At 37.3% G+C, this 21,310-nt stretch overlaps 1 protein-coding gene across 1 annotated transcript in view; it reads right to left on the reverse strand.

Moving 5' to 3' along the window:
- The window catches only part of ERICH3 (glutamate rich 3), a gene marked incomplete at its 5' end in the record, with an annotated part of 119,276 nt that overhangs the window by 79,392 nt on the left and 18,574 nt on the right, over positions 1–21,310 (reverse strand). The window contains 4 exon segments of the mRNA XM_079145882.1: positions 1,939–2,067; positions 3,702–3,773; positions 7,581–7,706; positions 10,194–10,287. Coding sequence (XP_079002008.1) covers positions 1,939–2,067; positions 3,702–3,773; positions 7,581–7,706; positions 10,194–10,287 — 421 coding nt within the window.

Below are 21,310 nucleotides of genomic sequence, written 5' to 3' on the forward strand. Positions count from 1 at the left end.
TGGCACTGTAGCTTAACATTCTCAAAACTGTGCCAGAATGTGAATTGAAATTGACTACCTGGTGAATAATCAGCCTAGCTGAGCATTTTTAATTCTTAGAAGATCTCAAGGGGTAAATTTTCCAAGAATGTGCACGATTCATTGAAATGACTTTCCACTGTTTTAATGGTCTGCAGGCTCTTTTGGAGGTCTAGGTGCAACTAGTCAACAACTGCACTGGCATTGCACCAATGCTTTCCTTACTCACTTGAGAAAGCTAAAAATAAATAAATAAATGGTGACATCCCATAACAATTCTTACTTATCTCTGGCATTTGGAGGTCAGGAGTGAAATATAAAGACTGTGTATCCACACTGGGAAAAGCAAACCATTTCTGTAAAATGGGAAGTACAATTCCAAGATCACAATAGGTATCCCGTAAGATGCAAGAGCACCATAGGAGGTGACCAAGTGAAGAACCCTGGCTTAGCAGAGGGAAAGGCTTTTGAAGTGCTGGTGTCAGTGTTTCCTGTAATTTTTAAATTACTTTCTCACTTCTGCCACATTAAGATCTCCTGGATGTATCATAAACTATTTATTGAGGGTGTTCAGCTGGAAAATTGAAAAGAAAGCTTTTAAAGGGTTTTTCCTCTCTGAAACAGGTGGGAAGACAGAAAACTGCACTTGATTGTTTCTTTTGTTTTACTCAGGTTAAGCTTCTGAGAGTCTAGTGAATTGCCATACAATAAAAGAATTATTTGTACACATATATATTCAAAACAAACCTGGAAATAGGGTAACTGCAAAGGGAAGATGGTTGCTTTTCATCACTTGAGCTGCTCATGAGGAAATGTCCAAACGTATTTACCTTTTGAAATATGTCAAAGCTTAACACTATATATGATGAACCTACTTCAACAACCTGTGAAAGTATTGCAATTCCTCTATAAATATTGTGCAATACAAAAAAATTCATGCTAACAAGGAAATAGATTAGGTTACACAAAGCAAGAATAAAGATGTAATCAAGCAATTCAGTTATAACATAAACCATCAACCTCCAGCAAATATTTTGCAAATCTTTTCCAGTATTGATATTGTTTCAAAGTGTCTCACTTTCCTTTGAGAGTTTATAATCAACTCTAGGTTACAAATGAATCAAGCCAGAATACAATATCAGTGTGAAATTCGTTCAAATAGAATCACAATACATTTAATTATTTTTATTTTAAAATATGAGCACAGATTTTTGATAAAAGAAACCTTAGTATCTAGCCAATATGCAATATGATACCATTTATTTGTGCAGATAAGAAGGAAAAGCAAGAACTAAATTCATAAGTCAGAAAATATAGAACATGTATGAAACAACTCATGGTTTAATTTTGCTGCACTGTAGGGTGCTAAAGGGTAACCATGGGGGGAAATATTGAGATAGCTAACTTTAGGTCATGTGGTTTAGGGTCTTAAATGTCAGATAAAAGAATCTGGTCTTTCCTATCTGTAACACAGAACCAGGGAAGGTACTGGGCATGTATGTAACATCGATAATCTGTACTTCAAAAAAACTAGCAGTTAGCAAGTACAATGGATTTGGTAGGAGTGATCTTCATTGGAAATAGGAGATACAGAAGAGACAGAGTTTAACAGATAAAAGACTCTGGGGGATGGCTGTTCTTTTTTCTTAGTTTTATTTATTTATTTTTTAATTTGTTCTTTTTAGTTATACATGACAGTAGAGTCTATTTTTATGTATTTATAAAAACAGGGAGTCTACATTATTCTAATTAGGATCCCAATCTTGTGGATGTACACCATGTTGTTGTTCTTTTTAAGACAATGTTTTCCCTCAGAAGGACTTGCAGGATTATGCAGAGATGGTCCCAGAGAGCATTCTTTTTGAGATTAATAAGAAATCACCAATTATAAGCTGGGACAGAGTGTTTAATATAACTCACCATTGTTAATGGACTAGAATGTCCTTCATCAACCAGAACACTATGACCACGGTTAGTCTTTGGGCCAACTGGGGGGCGGGGAGACAGGATTGGCATGTTATTTTCAATAGATTGTCTTGTGTGCTCTCCCTGGAATAAGAAAGAGATTTAATGAAGAGATTCACAGTTAGTAGTCTAGCGTAGGTTAGTGATTGACTTAGGTTCATGCTTGAATTGAATGTAAGACCAAAGAAGTCCTTTTTCATTCGTTTCAGGTGTGCTACTTCTGAGACCTGTCATGGTGGTTAGGAAGTTTTGTACCTTATCAAGAAGCTGGGCATGGTAGGGAAAGGAATAAAACTGAATCTTCTTTTGCTTCACACAAAGAAATAGCTACAAAAGCAGTACATCCTCCATTTTAGCAATAAACACAATCTGCTTTAGCAGACTACTATCAAAAGCATGGTGCCCTTCACTACTTTGTTTAGTAGACACTACCAGAAAGGAGTACTTTTTTTTTAGAAAATAAGTTAGTGATGCCATTAAGCAAAAATCATTGTATATTAAACAAAAGGGACCTAAAACTTATCTTTTACCAATCGCAGCTATAGAGCGAAAAATGGAAACTAATGAAAATCATATGGAGAGGAAACCAAATATCTGTAGCAAATCTCTGTGGAGGTTACAGCACACCCATGTACCTAGTCTCCTACATCTGGCAAGCTGGGCAGGAGCAAATGAAGCACAGACATACAGCTCACCTACTTTGGGCACTACTAGACACTATTTGCAGTAACCACTTTTCTCTATCAACATTTCAGCAGATAAATTACAGACCTATAACTCAGTCCCTGATATAGGACAATATCAGCAAAACTGAATTCACCACAAATCTCTACACTCCAACTCTCCTGATCTTGAAAAATTGACCTACCCTTGTGCCATCTAACAACACTTTTGTAACAAGATTATCTTTTGACCCTGATAAAATAGTTCCACGTCTGTTAGGCAAGAGGGGAAAAACAGAATTAATTGGCAACTAAATCTATAGGAGTTTACAAATATTCATCAGTTTGTGAAACGTGTCTTAGGTCTCACATTTGTAATACTACACAGAAAATTAAGAACATGATTTTGAATGGCATACGAAATTGAATAAAACTCCCAGCCTAAACCAAAATCTTTCAAACATGCCTAATTGAATCTGTCATCTCTTGATTCAAATTTATATATTTCATAAGTTCACTGCAAAGAAGGGATATACAAAAATAGAAAACAAGCAAGGAATTTCAACAGGCCTAGTACAAAATGTCTTAAATCTTATTATTATGCTCTCTTTTGCTAAAGAGGATCTTTCCCATCATAATTTTCAAGGGTGACATTCACACAAAAATGTGCCATTGTATAATTCTTGAAATGCTCTATTTTTTTTAATCACATTGAGAACATTATCATCTACTTTTACTCTCTTAAGACAGCCAAAGATCCTTTGGCCTCTATCACAAGAAAATACAAAAGCAAAACTTCAAACTCAAAAAGGATGTTTACAAGTTTGTCTTTGAAAGGTTTGTGCCTTATTAAAATCTCTATCACACAAACAGCTCCTATTTTGTCACCATCATCCATAATGAGGACAGCCAACATTCAGGCTTAGTAGAACCATTATTTGACCTCAGCTATGTGTTACCCAAAATAAAGTGCCTGGGGGAACTTCAATAATGACCCACTGCTTGTGAAATCATCAAATAATATTATGAAGTACAAGACGGTATGTAGTGCCTTACCTTAAATCTCTGAATTCTCTCCTTCTTAGCTAAGGTCTCCAGCTTCTTTTTTATTTCAAGTTGATGGTAACGCTAAACATGCAGGAAAGAATAGAGGATAGAATCATCACAAATTTTTTGAAAATAATCTTACTAGCTAACTTTATTCTCAATTACCCCTATTGTCATTGAGATGGAGAAGAATCACCTGCCTAAGTGTGCAGGTGAGAATATAAATTTGTACTACTTTTAGGAAAGTCAAATTATAAACATGCATTAGACAGCTAAAAGTTTTTATACGTTTTAGAGAGTAAATTGTGCTTCAAAACCCAGGGACAAAACTGAATATAATTTTTTACATGTTTTATGCACAGAGATGCTATTAGAAATTCTTTTTCCTTTTTTCCAGAAGCAATATCAACTTTGAAGAGAATGTTTAAATTTTTGTCACATTCAAATAATGAAACAGAATGTGATCATTAAGATAAGGTTCATAAAGATTTTGTTTTTTTGAAAAATGGAAAATTCACATAATGCAGGAAAAAAGCAAAATCCAGAACAGCACAGAAATACGTAATTGTCCCTGTGCTAGGAAGATGCTTCATGTACATGTACATGTTTCTTGAACAACTGTAATTGCCAAACAGCCCTATTTTACAAAGAGAGAAACTGAGGCAGAGGACCATGACCTTGCCTCAGATCATACATAGTCAGTTATACAGCTCTAATTTGAACCTTGGTCTAGCTTACATTAACTTCCTTTTCTTTTTTTGTTTGTGTTTTTCACAAAACTATGTCCCTCTCACAACATAGCATAATTTTATTAAAGCATAAATATGAATAAACCAAAAACATGTATATTAACAGTAGTTATCTCTGAGAATAGGAACTATGTGATTATTCTTCTTTATTATGCTTTATATTTCCAAATTTTCTGTAACCTATTAATATTAAAAATAAATCTCACACAAAAATGATCTGCTTACAATCCAGTTTGAAATCATTCAGATGCATTTGAAGGTCTTTATTGGCTCTTTGAAAACAGAGTTTTTTGTTTTTTGTTTTTTGTTTTTCTTTCTACTCTTGACTCCCTCTTGCTGCCTGGGGGACCCCAGGGACTCAATCATTCACTGCCTAAGTATCATCAATCCTCTTCTTGACACTTCCCTTTCCTCTCCTTCAGTCTCTGATCTCTCTCACCCACTTATCACCAAACTTTATTACATTCACTATCAGCCATTTTCCATCTTCCACTTATTCCCGTGCTCCACGCAGTTAGCCCCTCCTCACCACTGCTGAAACTACTTTCCCCAAGGCCACAGATGTCTTTGTCTTCTGAGTCAAACCTAACTTCCTTTTGTTCAGTACTCATTTTATTTAACCATTCTGCAGCTCCTAAGAGCCTCCTGGCTTCCTGGAAAACATCCTGTCAGGCACAGGTTTCACCACTTGGAGGTCCTTTTCTGCCCATATTGTTCCTGTGTCCCCCGGGGCACATGCCACTGCCCAGGCTGGAAACCTCAGAGCTGCTCCTCATTCTGTCACTTTAAAGCCTTCCCTGTCCTCAGTATCTCTGGAGACAGCTGCAACTTCCCTGCATCCCCACTACTGCTGTTAGCCCACACCCTTCGGCAACAGCTTCCTAATTGACCTCCCACCTCCAATCTTTTCCAGCTCATTAATCCATCTTCCACATTTTTAGCAACATCATCTTTCTAAAACAGCTCTGCTCATTTATTTCACTCCCCTGCTGAAAAACATTTCATCGCCTCATCACCTACACTCTAAAACGAGTTGGGAATTCAGGGCTTTCCAGAAACTGGGCCCTAACTTAGCATCACTTCCTGTCACCCCTTTCAACCAACCCACTGTGCAGTCTGGCTTCAGTGAGCTTTCCTTTCTGTTCACAATGTCCTTTCACACCTCTGTAACTTCACACCTGCTGTCTCCACTCTCTGGAATGCTTTCCTGTGTTTTCATGGGAATTCTCATTCACTCTTCAAGATGTTTTGCAAATAACAGGACCTTTGACTTCCACAGAAAAAAAAACTATCCTTCCCTTCTTTTCTGAGCTAGTTTGTTTGCTCCTCTCTCTTAGCACTCACTTTGTGTGTGTGTGTGTGTGTGTGTGTGTGTGTGTGTGTTTTATACCTTGCATCTACAACATATAGCTTCATTTCTGCATATGGTAAGCCTATATGTTTGTTGCATGGGGCTGGGAATGTGGTTCGGTGACTGAGTGCTTGCTTAGCATGCATAGGACCCTGGCTTTGGTCCCCACCACTGCAAAAATAAAGAAAATATATTTTTTGCATGAGTGAATACACAAATATCAATACAACAATATTAATAAATAGTATCAGCATAAACTAAATGGGATACAAATTTGGCAATTTTAAGAAAAATGCTGTTTCTTCTAGTATATTAATATTATATAGGTGGTGTGCCCCTTATCCAAAACTATTGGGACCATAGTGTTGTAGAGTTCAGAGTTTTTCAGATTCTGGAATATTTTCACAGACTTCATTTGTTGAATATTCCTCATCTGACAAATATGAAATATGAAATGCTCCAAAATCCAAAATTTTTAAGCATCATGTTGGTGCACAAAAAGGTTCAGATTTCATGTTTTCATGCAAGGAGTGCCCAACCTATGTATGTATTATCATATTCTAGTACAGAGATAAACTATTTAGTACATTGCATATTATCATTTATCAAAGATATTTATTCCAAATTTTAAGAATTATAGACTTTTAAGTGATAGTATGGTAAGTCATAATGTGTCAGTTATGTGTGGTTTTAAAAAACTGAACTTCAAGGATGAAAGTTAATATTGAACTCTCCCTGCCTATCAAATAATCTTGAAACTAGGAATAGATTAATTTTATGTCATAGTATTTATTTTCTTAAAAGAATAGTAGAATTTTAGCTAATAATTTTATAAGCAAGTGAATCCAGAAACCATAATGATTTCATATAATTTATGCACAAGCTAGATTCTAAAATTAATATTATATATTAACTGTATATATATAGTGTGTGTGTATGCATATATATACATACATGCACATCCTAAGTGAACATTCCACTTGATCAATACAATGGTAGCATAATAATAAATATGTTCAGTGGCACTCAACTTGGTATTGGTTTACTGATGATTCTACAGTTGTTCATAAATGTTTACTGCACCCATAGGTCAATGGTTTTACAAGCCAAGTTTTCTTATTTACTGCTATATGGTCAAGCCAAGAAGTGACATGCTTTTTCAGAGAGATTAAAATGGTGTTGATGCTTGAAACTATAAGTTTCATGGAGCAAGGCTGAAATAATTTATCAAGTTAGCTAGATATCCAACTAAAAATGCCATGTCAGATTGAAAAAAAAATTTGTTGATGCTCGGGTTGTAAATCTGTGTTGACCAATGTGGCCTAAAGTAGGAGGGACAGCAGATGTTTCAATGCCTATTCCTTGAAACTAAACATACGGCTGAGCTTCGGAGCCTTAAAAGAATAACAGATCTGAAATAATTCATGGCAGTGGAATTACTGATATTTAAACAGATGTCACTTTTTTTTAGCAAATGGAAATTAAGGTACAGATGGTGAGGGCTGGTATGTTTCAGAGTAGCCATTGTGGATTTAAAATCTACATTTAGAAAATTAAATATCACAAAATATATTATGATGTCCATATTTTTTCCCAAGTGAAATAGAGAAAAGCTTACTTGAGTCTCCTGGCTCCTGGCTACCTAGAGAGATATAGAATATTTCTTAAGTCACTTGATTCCATTTCCTTTTTATTGAAATATAGGAAGAATTCCCCTGCTTCTGGTTACAAAAGCACTATTAGGTATCATCTTATAAAAATTAAAAGTACAATAATAAATATCTGTACCTCCATATCAAGAACCTTATGGAAAATAGCCTGGGCTAAGCACTCCCGGATATATTTTTGGTGATCTCGCTTCATAATATTTAGTTTGTATTCTTTTTCAGAAAGTATTCTTCCACTTCTTGTGATCTGCCGTGAATAAATAAATCGCACACAGAAATACAAAGTAGAAAATGAGTTGTTAGTTTTCAAATATGGGAGTCGGGCAGAGTAGAAAGTAGAAAGAGAGAAAGAGAGAGGAGGTCAGGCTAGGGAGGGAGAAAGAAGAAAAGTGGCAGCATCGCCCAAGCACAAGGTGTGGGCCCCCACGGCCCAAGCACTCCCGCGGTCAATGAATAATTGGTTCATAGGGTTAAAGGGCGAAAGGAGTCTCATACACCGTCACTGTGAAGGCGCACACGAGTGGTACACTGGACGTTTACAACGAGGTTTTCATTACAGTAACAGTTCCTCCTTGATGGAACCCGGGTGTTCTTTTCATTTCTGAACATATTCTGGGAAGAAGTGGGTGGACGCCACCGTGAAACGAAGAACAGGGGCTGTGATCCTAGCTCCTGATCTCACAGGAAATACTTTGAAAGGCAAAACAGGCGAGCTGCAGAGGATCTCATCCATTTGTTTTAAAAATAATTGGTTTCATTAATTTGTTTTCCCACTGCTTTTTCTTCTTCCACTCTCCAGCCCAGAATGTAATTTAATTGTGATTCAGAATTTTACAGATTATGCAGTACTACAGATAGAAAGTATTCGACATTCTTCTCAACTGGCACAATTGCAAGACCCAGAAATGGCAGTTTCTCTTTTTACTTATTTTTCTTTTCTTTGAATCCTTCCTAAAAGCATTATGTTGTATTTTTCTATATCTTGTAAATAAAGAGTATTATCCTTCTCAGATAGGTTACATTTTATTCCACTTATTTATGACCTGCTCTTCTTTGTAAGGTTTAAGGCAGGAAAGCAACATATTTATTCTTCTTAATTTGTTTTAAAATTGCTAACTATAGTGTTTTTAACACTATTTTTGCTGTATATTTAGTGTTGAGATTAACTAGAGCTGTGCTACAATTAGTTATTGATAATCTTATCAACTACACACACATATATTTCAATGGAAGAAGGGGATTTGTTATATTAAAAGCATTCTTGAAATTACCAATACAGTCTTTGGAATGTGTTGTCCTTGATATATCATGTCACATGTGTTAAATTGGAGATAGATGTTAGACATTCCTTAGCAGTTAATATATGTCATGATTATTTTTTCTCTGGATGATGTGTCTGATCTCCCCAATTAGACTAGAAGCTCCTACAGGGCAGAGGTCCTTAAACGTAAGCCTGTAACAGTATCACCTAAAAGGACTTGAAGAAACACAGATTGATGAGCCCCATCCCAGAGCTCCTGGTTCAGTAAATCTGGAATACAACTCTTGCATTTGCATTTTCTAACAAGTTCCCAGGTGATACTAAACAGTGCTAGTTGAAGGGCTTCGTTTGAACTGCTGCTCTAGAGAAATGGCTGTAGCTTCCTTATTTGAGTCACCATGCATACAACCAAATGTTCAAAAAGTGCTTGTTAATGATGTTGATAAGCAAACGTAAAGTTCTTTCCATTATACCTGAAGCTCACAGAACTTTTTTCCGAAGAGACGATGCTAATAGTAACCACAATAATTACAACCATCACTGTAATTATTGCAGTAGCACATCTCTAATTGTCATAACGATCCTGAGGGCTGGGCATCATTATCTTCATTTTAAAATTGAGGCAGTTGGGGCTGAAAAAATTACATAAGTGATTTGTTCAAGATTCTATGTCTTGTTAATGGCAGAGCCGAGTTTCAGCTAGGTCTGTCTGATAACAAAGCCCCAAGAGACTGAAAAGTGATTCTGTGGACTCTCTCCGAGGAGATCTCTCCAGCTAGAGTGCCAAGCACATAAACAACAATTAGAAACACAATGCCTGTTCTTTCAACACCAAGGCAACAATTGTTAAGGAGTGTGTTTTAAGAAGGTAAATAGCTAACACTTTCTATGACCACACCCCTTTCTTTCAGTGGAAAACCATAGGTTTTTAAAAAGGATTTTCATATTATAGGTATTTGTAGGAATGGAAACTTCGTTGAAAGGACAATTTTAAAACTAATGAAAAATACCAATGTATCAATAAACCATCACAGGAAATTAAAGTTTAAAAAATTTCAAGGGGAAATGCTGAATTGTTCATGTTTTTCACACCATGCTCTATGATTATTAAAAACAATATTTTTTTCCTGACGACAATGAAGTCTTCTCTATCCTTATTCCCTAACATTTTCTGGTTCATAAAATGTGTTCCATAAATACGTGTTAAGTACATAAATGAGGAAACAAACGAACGATGCTGTTGAAACTCACTGGGACTTTCCCTCAATAGTTTGTTTTCTTAGTGATCACTGAACTCTTTTTCATCTTCTGAAATAGCCTGAAATAAATAAATCATAACTTTTGAAAAGGAAACAATTTTTCTAAAAGGAGTAGGAAAAAGCGATGTCATTGACTAAAGAGAAAACCTGAAAATTTGGGAATTACTGGACTTAATGAAATGAGAAGATGTGTAGAAAGCAAAGCAATTCTTACCAGCCCTGATCTTAGGAGATGCCGCCGTATCCTCGTGTTGTTAAAATATCCAGCCAGGTGTTTATCAGTCAGGCTATTATATGCCGCAAGTAATCTGAAACAGAAAATGAAGTGTCCCTTGACAACCCAAGCGATTCTTGACTTTCTTATCCCCAAATTGTGCACGATCAATTGTGCACTTGTCCATTCACTGGTCATTTGTGTATGTGTTTAATAAATAGGTCCTGAGAACCTACTGTTTTCCAGGTTTTTTGATAGGAACTGGGAGCTCCAGTTGAGACTGAATGGCCTGGTAGACAAGTAGCAACTCCTTCAGAGGATTCTTCAACCCCTGGTGACATGCCCTAGGCTCATACCTCACTCTGCCTGTTCTCCCTCACATTGTCCCTCATACCATCAGGACACAGGGCAGTCCCTCTATACCAAGGGCCCCTGCTTCCCTTGTCAGCAGGTGACAAAGTGATGCACATGTCTCTCTTCTCCCAGGAAACGCACCCTGATGTGCACCCAGTGGGCTGTTATCGTCCACTCCGTTTCCATAGGCCCTTAGTACCTTTTACATTCACACAATATGTCATTACTAACATTTTCATTTCCTCTGCTCATATTGAAAGCCAAGATGGGGCAAGATCCTTGGTATCTCTGCTGATGTTATTAGTTGTGTACCCAGTAAGTGAAGGACATAATTTTGTAGGGGACACAGTCTTATGACTAAGTTGCTACCAAGTCCAGCATTTTTTAAGCCCAGCATTTTTGAACTGTTTATTTCCTCATGTCTATATAAACAATTTTATTAATTCTATACCTAGCACCAAAAAAATTGGGGGAAAAAAAGAGTATCTTCCATTTTCAGTGTCTTTTAAGAGTTAAAAGAGAACAAATTGGCTCCTCAATTATATAATATACCTTAGTAGCTGGTCAGTCTTAGTCTGTAAATCAGTTGAAAGTTATTTTTTTCTCTTTCAACCTATCGTTTACTAATTATGCTATTCCTTACAAAACATACATATACACATATGTATGTATGTGTGTGCATATACAAAGGCATCCATATATGTACTTATACATAAATATTAGTATGCATATACAGATAGAAAGAATGAGACAGGAATTGGAAGACAGAGGCAGAGGAAAAAAAGAATAAGCAATTCTAAACACAACCATAAACTTGTCCTTAAAATTGCACCTGCAACAAAGATTTACAATCTGTACATTTTATTAACAGTTGATCGTTAACTTACATCTGAGGGCAGAAAAGAGATTCATATTATAGGATCAAGTAAATGCTATTAGCAACAATTTTATTTCGCCGTTTCCACTGACTTAATTACATGGAGATGCTATTGGTGACCTTTTCCTGTCTCTTCTCTCCTTAGCAGCCCATTTCAGGAAAGTTCCATGCTGTCAAACGGTAAGGAAAGTTTAATTTTGTCCACAAAGAGACTGAAAAGCAGTTACAAAGCCCAGAAGCCAAGATGCCACATGAGGGTTGCAGACATGTGAATGACTGCAGAAACCATTATTTCCCTGGGTTTATGTAAAAAGACAACCCAAGAGCTTCACTAAGGCACATACAAAACCTGCCCTGGATAATGCTTTGAAACCATCTTTTAAATGAACTGTCTTGGTGTCCTATAGTTCATCAAAGGTTTCCTGTCTCCAAAAGGTCAACATTGTATCCCTTACCCTTTCTGAATCTCAGAATATCTTTTCAGCTCCTCATTTCAGAAAGGTGAGCAGGTGTCTCTCAGTCCTAACAATCATGATTTCACAGTTCACAGATTCTTAAGATAAATCATTAGAGTGATATCATATATAGTCTTTTGTCTGTTTTTCAGGCCCAGGTTAAAGAAATCAATAGTTTTGGAATAGCTAGGAGTGTTAAAACCCTGATTAAATGAAGTAGGGTCAAAAAGTTGAAATAACAGGGACTTCAACTTCCCTACAGATGGGTAAAATATCTTTTCTTTTAATTCAGGATTTGTAGCTTTTTAAAGATTTAGTTCCTAATAACAATGCATAACCAGCTTTGGCACCACCTAATTTTAATTCTCTTCAGGGTCCTGCCAAATGAATATGTGTGCCAGTCTCACCAAAAGGTAGAGGAAGTCCAACAGGGTCGAAAACAAGGAATGCATCATTTTTCATGCCTTTTTTTTAAGAATGAAGGTGGGTCCCTGATATGGTTTCCATTTGTAAAGCAAATCCTTCCGTGACTATCATCATATAACTGGCCTTGGTAGGACAGCTGAATAATAATCAGCAGGGTCTACCCATGGTCAGTTATGTCTTTTTCAGACAAAGCTGAAGTTTTAAGCTGAAACTTTAGATTAATGAAGTATCAATAACAAGAAATTTCACTGCAGTAAATTATATTCATATTTGTTGAAAGGTCAATGCAAACATTTCCACTGTATATTATAAACTTTAGCCTCGTTCTGATCATCAAGCTTCCTTTACCAGGGGGATACTCATATCCTGTGTAGCCACAGACATAGTCTGTCTGGTTCTCTGTACTCCAGGCTTCATGTGTGCCTGATGTGGGCTTAGAGCCTCCCTTTGCATTTTACTAATTACAAGAATGTACTTACCAAGCTACAAACTTAGGTTAGTAGAGCTCTTCTGATATTTCTGCCTTTGCCCTCTGCATTCACTGCCACTCTCCCTAATATAAAAGCTGCAATCATTTACCGCTCCCCCGCCCTTTACACTGCAGCCAGTTCTCCCTCTCCCATCTTACAACCTAGATCGTCAGTCTGTGAACATCCTAGCCAGTCATTGGTCCACTTTCAGCCTGTGACCTCCCTTCTCAGCAATTGACCTTATCGTTGTTAGCCCATGAAATTCCACTATTTAGGAGAAGCTCCCCCGCCATTTTCTCTCTCTCTCCCCCAGCCCTGAGAGTGGACACTCTGGTCGTCACCTAATAAAATCTCTGGTGTGGTTCCCATGTCCCGGTTTCTGGGTGCAGTCACTGGGCCACAACTCAGACTGGGCACCCCAGAGTGCTTGCTCCCCTGGATTCAAGGGTCAGAGCTGCCTTGGTACCCAAACTGAGCTGTATTTTTCTTACACCCCCCAATCCATTTTTCTCTTCTTTATTGCACTTGGCATAACCCTGCATCATATAAGGTCACCTGGTTCTGGGCTTAGTGACTGTGTGTATCTTGAATATTCTGTTCCCTTGGTATGTTACTCTCTGCATCTGTTGTCAAAGCTGGTATTCCAGGTCACACTGCCTAAAACCTGTGTTTTCCTCTGCTGTGTGTCTATCAGTACTCCACTGGTCACTGTGACCACAAGGCCATGTGACCATATTACTCACATATTGTTCACAGAAAACCCCACAACTCACTGTCCAGACCTGTCTAACATGCTTGCCTCTCTGAATGATAAACAAGATTACTTTCCTACCCTCTTGTTGCTAGGAGGGAAAAGTCCCACCCTCTGACTGCATGCACTGGGAAAAACAGTCCAGAGGAAACGCAGCAACCCTATATCTGGGCTGGTTCTGTTTTCCCTGCTTCCATACACACCATATGTGATTTCAGGGCCCAATGCTGAGTCACCAGGAGAGCTGCCTTCCCAGCTGCAGCTTTTCAGCTCTCAATCTTTGAACCCTCACCTCCTGCCATGCAGAATATATAACAAGGCTCTATAGAAATAGAAGTCAGCAATTCTTATCAATTCCTCCATCTGGCTCCAAAGAGAGTCTGTCCCATAAAAACCTCAAGTAAAAGGAAAGGCACTATAATTGTTATTAATCACAACATATATTGAGCACTGACTATTTTTAGGTCATTCTATAAGGCCCCGGGGAGGCAGAGATGGCACAGACTGCATTCATAGAGCTCTCAACCTAGCAGGAAAACATACACATACATACTCTCTGTGTGTGTGCACACTTGATTTCTTCCTGTTTCCTAGGCTAATTAGTTCACAGAGTTACTAGCTGTCTCTGGTTCAGGCACTGTGCCCTGAGCTGGGGAATGAGTGGAATATCCATATTCCATTCTGCAGATTACAAAGCACTTATGCACACCTACTTCTATTTGATTCCTTTTAGACTCCTGGACGTTGAGCCATATCTAACTATTACAACTCTTCCAGCTTCCTAAAATTAAAATGCTTCAAAACAAGGTTATTGCCCAATGTAGCTCAGCCTAGGAAAGCCTAACTAGGGTAACAGCCCTTCACAGACCTCAGGGTAGAGCCATTTCTTTAACTCTAACCATCTCCCCCTACTTTGCTTGTCCCCACAATGTCTACCTTTGGGGAGGAACAGGACATAGCTGTTAAGACTCTAGCTTACTCCACCTCCACCATTACTGGCTCTTTTAATAGGAGCAAGTGACCCTCTGCCACAGTTAGAAGAGTCACAAATTGGTCAAATTCTCTGCCAGTTTACAAGGATTACCTTTTCTTCAGTTTCAAATAACGTGCTCCTCATTTCCATTTGCAGTCTCATGAGAATAGCTGTTTCCTTTCATATTCCTACCAACATTCTGTACATGATTATTTATGTATTCTCTAAGATAGAAGTTTTTTCTCTAGCTCTCCTCTTTTCTTTCTGGACACTCCCCAGAGTCACCTTTAAAATTCCCTTCAAGGCAATATTGGTTTTTTTAGAATGCACCTCAAAACTCTTTCAACCTCTACCCATTACTCAGGCACAAAGCCGCTTCCTTATTTTTAGCTATTTATCATAGCAGCACCACATTTTCTATATGAACTCTGTCTTAGTCTGCTCAGATTGCTGTAACAGAATACCACGGTCTTGGTAGTTTAAAGAACAAACTTTTGTTTTTTAGAGTTCTAGAGGATGAATTTCTGAGAACAAGATGCCAGGATGTTCAGGCTCTTGGCAAAGGCCCTCTTCTTGGCTTATATATGGCCATTTTCTTGTTGAATCCTCAAATGGAAGAGAACAAAGAGGCAAACTCTTTCATGTCTTATAAGGGCATCAATCCCTCATGACTTAATTATTTCCTAAAGGCCCCATCTCCAAATAGCATTACATTGGGAATTCAGGTTTCGACATGAATTGGGGGGGGGGGGGGCACAAACGTGCAATCCATTATCATCCCCATTTCGTGAGTGAAGTCACTTGCCAAAGATCATATACTCTAAAACTTGTTCCTAATACTAAAAACCAAATCAGAGAGAACACCATTCACCAGGTCTTGCTAAAGTGGAAACTGGAGGATGCTAAGTGTAATGAAGGAAAGCTATCAATCATAAGATATTCCACCAATTCTCCAGCACAGAAAAAAAAATTTAATGAAAACTCTTATAAGCTATATTAACAAAAACCTAACTTTCTTTTATAATTTAGTCATATCTGTAGCATAAAAACAAATGTGCTGAAATCTTTAAACCAGCCAACCTCAAAAATATATGTTTCTGCAATCTGCCTTACACTGCAAATTTTCATAGAAAATTTTCATAGAAAATTTGTTTGGAGAGAATATGAAGAATCATTTTGACATAAACAGGGTACTTTTATTTATCCCTAATTGTGACTTACTCATTTGAATCAATGCCATTAGTATTAGTTTCCTATTGTTCCTGTAACACAGCATCAGCCACTAGTAGCTTGAAACAATACCACTTTATTATCTTATAGTTCCTGGAGCTCAGAAATCCAAACTGGGTTTCACAGGCTAACATTGAGATGTCATCAGAGCTACATTCCTTCTGGACTCTCTAAAATAGAATTATTTTTCTTTCCCATCTTCTAGAAACCACCCATCTTCCTTTAGTTCTGGACCTCTTCTATTGTCAAAGCCAGTGCTGGTAGGACAACTTTTTCTCAAGATGCCAACTCTCTTTCTAGAGCTTCTATCTCTCTTGTCCCCATTTAGGGACTCTTGTTATTTCCTGGGGCCCACCCAAATGAATCAAGATAACCTTCTATCTTAAGTTCAGCTGATTAGCAAGCTTAATTCTATCCACAACATTTATTCCTTCTTACCATGTAAAATAACACACTTATTCTGAGAATCAAGATAGGGACATTTTAAAGAGAACTTTTCTTTGCCTACTCTAAAGTTTTCCCCATCTGCCACATGACAGGGAACAGAAACCAAAGGTGACAGTAATTGGGCCATAACATATATTGTCCAGTGATCCATCATGCCAGTGACCTCCACTTTCAAAAAGACATTTCCCAGATGGAGGAGGGCTGTTCTTGGTATGCTGCCAGGATATACAAAACATGGGGGAGTCTACTTTGCTGATCTAATTCTGATATGTCAAATGTGAATACTAAGACAAAAGAATAAGAGTTATACTGAAGAGAGTTTCAAGCAATTTACATTTTTTCTAGCACAGAGTGAATCTGTGATTTTTTCAGTGTTTCAGCTGAATCTAATATGTGAAAAACAGATTACCCATAGGATATAATTATACCAATATCAAACACCATTAATTCAGCACTTAATATATTTCATTACATTCAGATAATTATATTATTACATGAAACATGAAGACAGAAGTTTTGGTGGTTCACACCTGTAGTCCCAGTAACTCTGGAGGCTAAGGAAAGAGAATCACGAGTTCAAAGCCAGCCTCAGCAAAAGCAAGGTGCTAAGCAACTCAGTGAGACCCTGTCTATAAATAAAAAATACAAAATAGGGCTAGAGATGTGGCTCTTTGGTCGCGTGCCCCTGAGTTCAATCCCTGGTACCCGACCCCCCCAAAAAAATGAATAAAATAGAGAAGTTTTGCTAATTACCCTATGACATACCATTGACCAGAAGCTGAAAATGATTTTAGTGGTATTAAAATGAGAAAAAAATTATCTTAGAATTGATGGAAAATGCTACCATGCATGATTACTACTATACATATATAGAGTATCTCTGAGGAAGAGGAATAAGAAGGCAAGTATCAGAATGTGGTTGGGTCTGTCCCATTAAGAACCTCAAAATGAGGTTAGAGAGAATGATTTTATGTAGAAAAACATTAGAAAACATACACAAGTATATTTAAAAAGTACTAAGAGTGGTGTGCTGGGGTTGGCTCATACTGGCTCTTGTGAGATAATCATTAAATTTTTTAGGCACTTTGCAAGACATTGGTAGCTTGAAATTGGCCATCATGGGAGTGTTTATACCATAGAAATTGGCAAACACTACAAATCAGGGCTCTTATTCTTTCCTGAAAAGCCAGTTTAGCAACACACCACTGATTAAATTTAAAAAGTAAGTGGAAAGATGTATTACGGAGGATAAACAAAATGATTCATTATATTAGTGAATATACAGGAGTATGCCTTATAAGATTTTAGTCTAAAATTCATCTTTTATATGCAGTATCTGACCAAAGGGCTCATGTACCTGTTCAACTGTTTCCTATCCCTCACAAAAAGAACATAGGATTCTTGCAAAAACAGAGTCATTTTTCAGCTGTCATTTCAATCAAGAAATTTTATGCAAGATATTTCTTTACATGGCCATAAATAGAAAGGTTCAATTCACCCTCCCATCTGGAAAAACTGATTACACCATTTTATGCTCAACAGAATCAAGTGAGACTTACGTGAATGAGCACAGTTTTATTATTAAAGATGAAAAGCCTAATGGAGAGGTGCTTTGCATTTCAGAGGCCACTAAATCTGCAATTTGTAGAGTTTGATAGTGTTCAAGGAGGGTCTCCATCAACTCTCTACTGCCACAGCAGCCTGCTAAGAAAAACCAGGTAGAATGTTTCTGCAACTCGCAAATCAAGTGCCTGTACTGGAAAGGCAAGTTAAACAAATCACAGTATATTGTAGTTTGATTGCCTTTGTGTTAGTTCACAGTTCACAAGTAAAGGACCTGTCTCCTGACCCAAACAACTTTCTTATTGCCTATCAGAAAAAGTTGCAGGAATACAGTGAATTTCAACTCTGTGAACAAACTCATCACATTCAAGTCATCTAACCAAGTCTAAGATTTTAAATCTTCACACAAGATTCTTAGTAAATATAAACAAAAATAACTACCTACCAAATAAAATATCTTAAAGTGGTATCAATAGCCAGAACAATAAAAAGTTCAAATATATCTTTAATCTAGAAAATTTAACTTTCTATCTCTAAAAGCTCCATGTTTATTAAAGTTAGAAAATTAAAGAAGTATGGAATCACACTTAAACTCTAAAGAGGTATGATAATCTGTCTGTAATTAAAGTACAGAAATAAATATCAATCACTTCCTGACCAATGTTAAATTTCATAAAATTTAATCAGAATAGAATTTGAAGCCAGAAGACTTGGGATCAAATTCTGATTCCATCCCTTACAAGATGATTGACCCTGGAGAATTTGGTCATCTTCCCCTTACAATTGTTGCCATGAAGTAAAACATTGTGACTACTTCCTGACATGTATGATCTAAATTTACTGGTTTGGAGCTACTACATCCTTGGATTCTAGAAATTCACATGTGGAAAAGACTACCTAGCCAACACCATCATTTCATATGTAAGAAACCTAGGTTCTGAAAGTGGGCATGGTTCATTGATAAACTCAAATTGAAGGCCTCAGGAAGAAGATGCCAGAATGTCACAGGAGTTCCCATGGCATTGTTCCTGTGGTCCTAGTGTTACTATCTTCTTCCAGCATTGCTTTTATCCTTGTTTGCTTATTCTCTTTGGATTCATCTAAGTTTCCTCCCTTACGCCCTTGTACAGTAAACACTTGGCCAATGTCTATTGAGTGAATGAATAAATCAGTTGATAGAAACAGAGTATATTGGTCCAATTCCTTGATATACAACCTTTTTAAAAATTTACATGTGAGGATCATAACCTGTCTTTTCTTCAACTTCACAACAATAACTTGAAGAAGCCAGACAAAGAAAGAGTCAAAAGCATGCTTCATGTCTTCTGACTTCTTTAAAATGAAGAACGCTCCTTGTGGATGATCATACTAACAATGTTAGTTTTGTTTTTGTCAAATAAGTGCCTTTGCAGTGTACTACACAATTGCATTAGGAAAAAAAAAAAGTTTTCAGAGAAATGGAAAAAAAAAAATATATATATATCCTTTTGAGGAGACTTGAAGAAAGACAAATACAGAACAACTGACATGAGGGTCAGTTATTTCCTATTTCTTTTTAAGAAAACTCTTTGCTAACTAAAATTAGAGCATGAGTCTCTGCAGCCTGCCACTTTATAGGGGGTGATTGAACTGATATCACATAAATGATTTTATATTGTATTCTTCATTCTTTTTTATTTGCATCCAAACCTGCCAGATCTTAGCAATTATGTTAAATAATGATTTACAATTTCTCTCAGTTTATTCTAACAATGCGGTCAGATGAAAGCCATAATATTATTTTATTTATAGCCTTAATATAATGGTTTGAACTGAGTAGTAAAAACAAAACTGGGCTCCAACTGTGCTGACTGCTGGCAAGAGTTTTGCAGTGTTCACAGAGGAGGTGATAGGAAAGCATGGGCAGGGCAGCAGTAGTGTGGGTTCCACTAGGTCTGGCCAGAACCTGTAGGACGTACTAAGGCCACCAAACTCCTCTCCTTCAGGTGTTACATATTTGGAAAGGAAAAAAGAAAAAAAAAAAATGTATAGACATATCTTCAATTAAATACTATGCTTAAGAGAAAACTAGTATCCAAATAAAGAGAAGATAATAAGCCAGGCCTAGTGGTGCATGCCTGTAATCCCAGCAATTTGGGAGGCTGAGGCAGGAGGATCACAAGTTCAAGGCCTGTCTCAGCAACTTAGCAAGACCCTGTTTCAAAATAAATAAATAAATGAATGCCTGAATGAATTAAAAAGGGCCAGGTATGTGACTCAGTGGTTAAGCACCCCTGGATTCAATCCCTGGTCCCCCCCCCCAAAAAAAAAAAAAAAAAAAAGCAAAACAAAACAACAACAACAAAAAAAAAAAAATGAGAGAGAGAGAGGGAAGAAAAGAAAATAAGAAAATAATAAGGAAATTTACAGGAAAGGAGAGCAGAGAGGAAAGTTGTAGAAACCAGTAAACTTCATCGAAAACATTGAGTATTTAAATTTTTTACAGTGCATACTGTAAACACTCTATATAATATGCACTATGTGTTTTAATTCTCACAACACCACTGTAGAGTATTGTTATCCCCCTCTTTACAGAGGAGTTCAAACAGGTAAAGAGTGATTAGGTAACTAGCTCATGACTAAATTTTGACCCAAGAATCAAACCAGGACTGATAAGGCACTAGTCCCAAATTCCCAAATAATTCTGCAGGTTTTTGGAAAGTGAAGACAGAGGCTTTATTGCTGGCTGGGGCTGAGAGTGCAGAGAACCAAGCAATTCTACAACCCTGGACCCTGACTGAGGGTAGGAACAAGCTTATCAGGGTTAAAACCACAAGGAAGTGGGTGGGGGACAGAAGAAACAATCATAATCACAAGATACATTTCATAAAAGTGGAAAATTACCAGGCCCCAAAAATGTCACATTCTCAGAAATTACACTTTGAGAAGGGCAGAACTTACATTCTCTGATAAACAATCTTGCCTTAGTTCCATAGAGCAAAGATATGGTGGTCAGGGTGCTAGTGGGTGGAGGTGGAGGTGCTAGCCTTCCATGTGAGTGGGCTCTCATGGAAGGGGGCCAATTTCACACAGGGTGAGGTATCTGAACAAAATGGGGTAAGTCTGTGCTGATATTCAAATCAACCCATAACAGGACCAATGGGCTGAACTGTGTTTTGTGAGGCAGAGTTCGGCCTGGAGAAGAACTGGTAGCATCAATGAGCAAATGGTTGACTGTGGATGACACTAGGGAGGGGTCACAGAGAGCAGGGGGTAGAAGTAGAGCCATGATACTTTGGCTGGATAAAAGGCAAGTTGTGTAAAACTCAGAGGAATGACCTATAAGATATGTCTCATGCTTCTGAGACTGGATGGATGGTTTTGTGACAGCAGTGCAAGGGCTTTAAAGGAGGGAAATGACAGATTTTTAAACCAAAATCCCCTTGCTGTGTCTCAAGAGATAGTACAGTAATTGTTTGACTTCTCAAGTTAGAGTTTCTGAGTTTGAATCTTAACTTGATTAAATAGATTAGTGACCAGGGGCAATCTACTTAACTTCCCTGTGCCTCATTTCTTCTTCTGAAAATGAACA

This window comes from Sciurus vulgaris (genome assembly GCF_902686455.1).
Source record: "Sciurus vulgaris genome assembly, chromosome: 1".
In the NCBI taxonomy this organism is placed as follows: domain Eukaryota; kingdom Metazoa; phylum Chordata; class Mammalia; order Rodentia; family Sciuridae; genus Sciurus; species Sciurus vulgaris.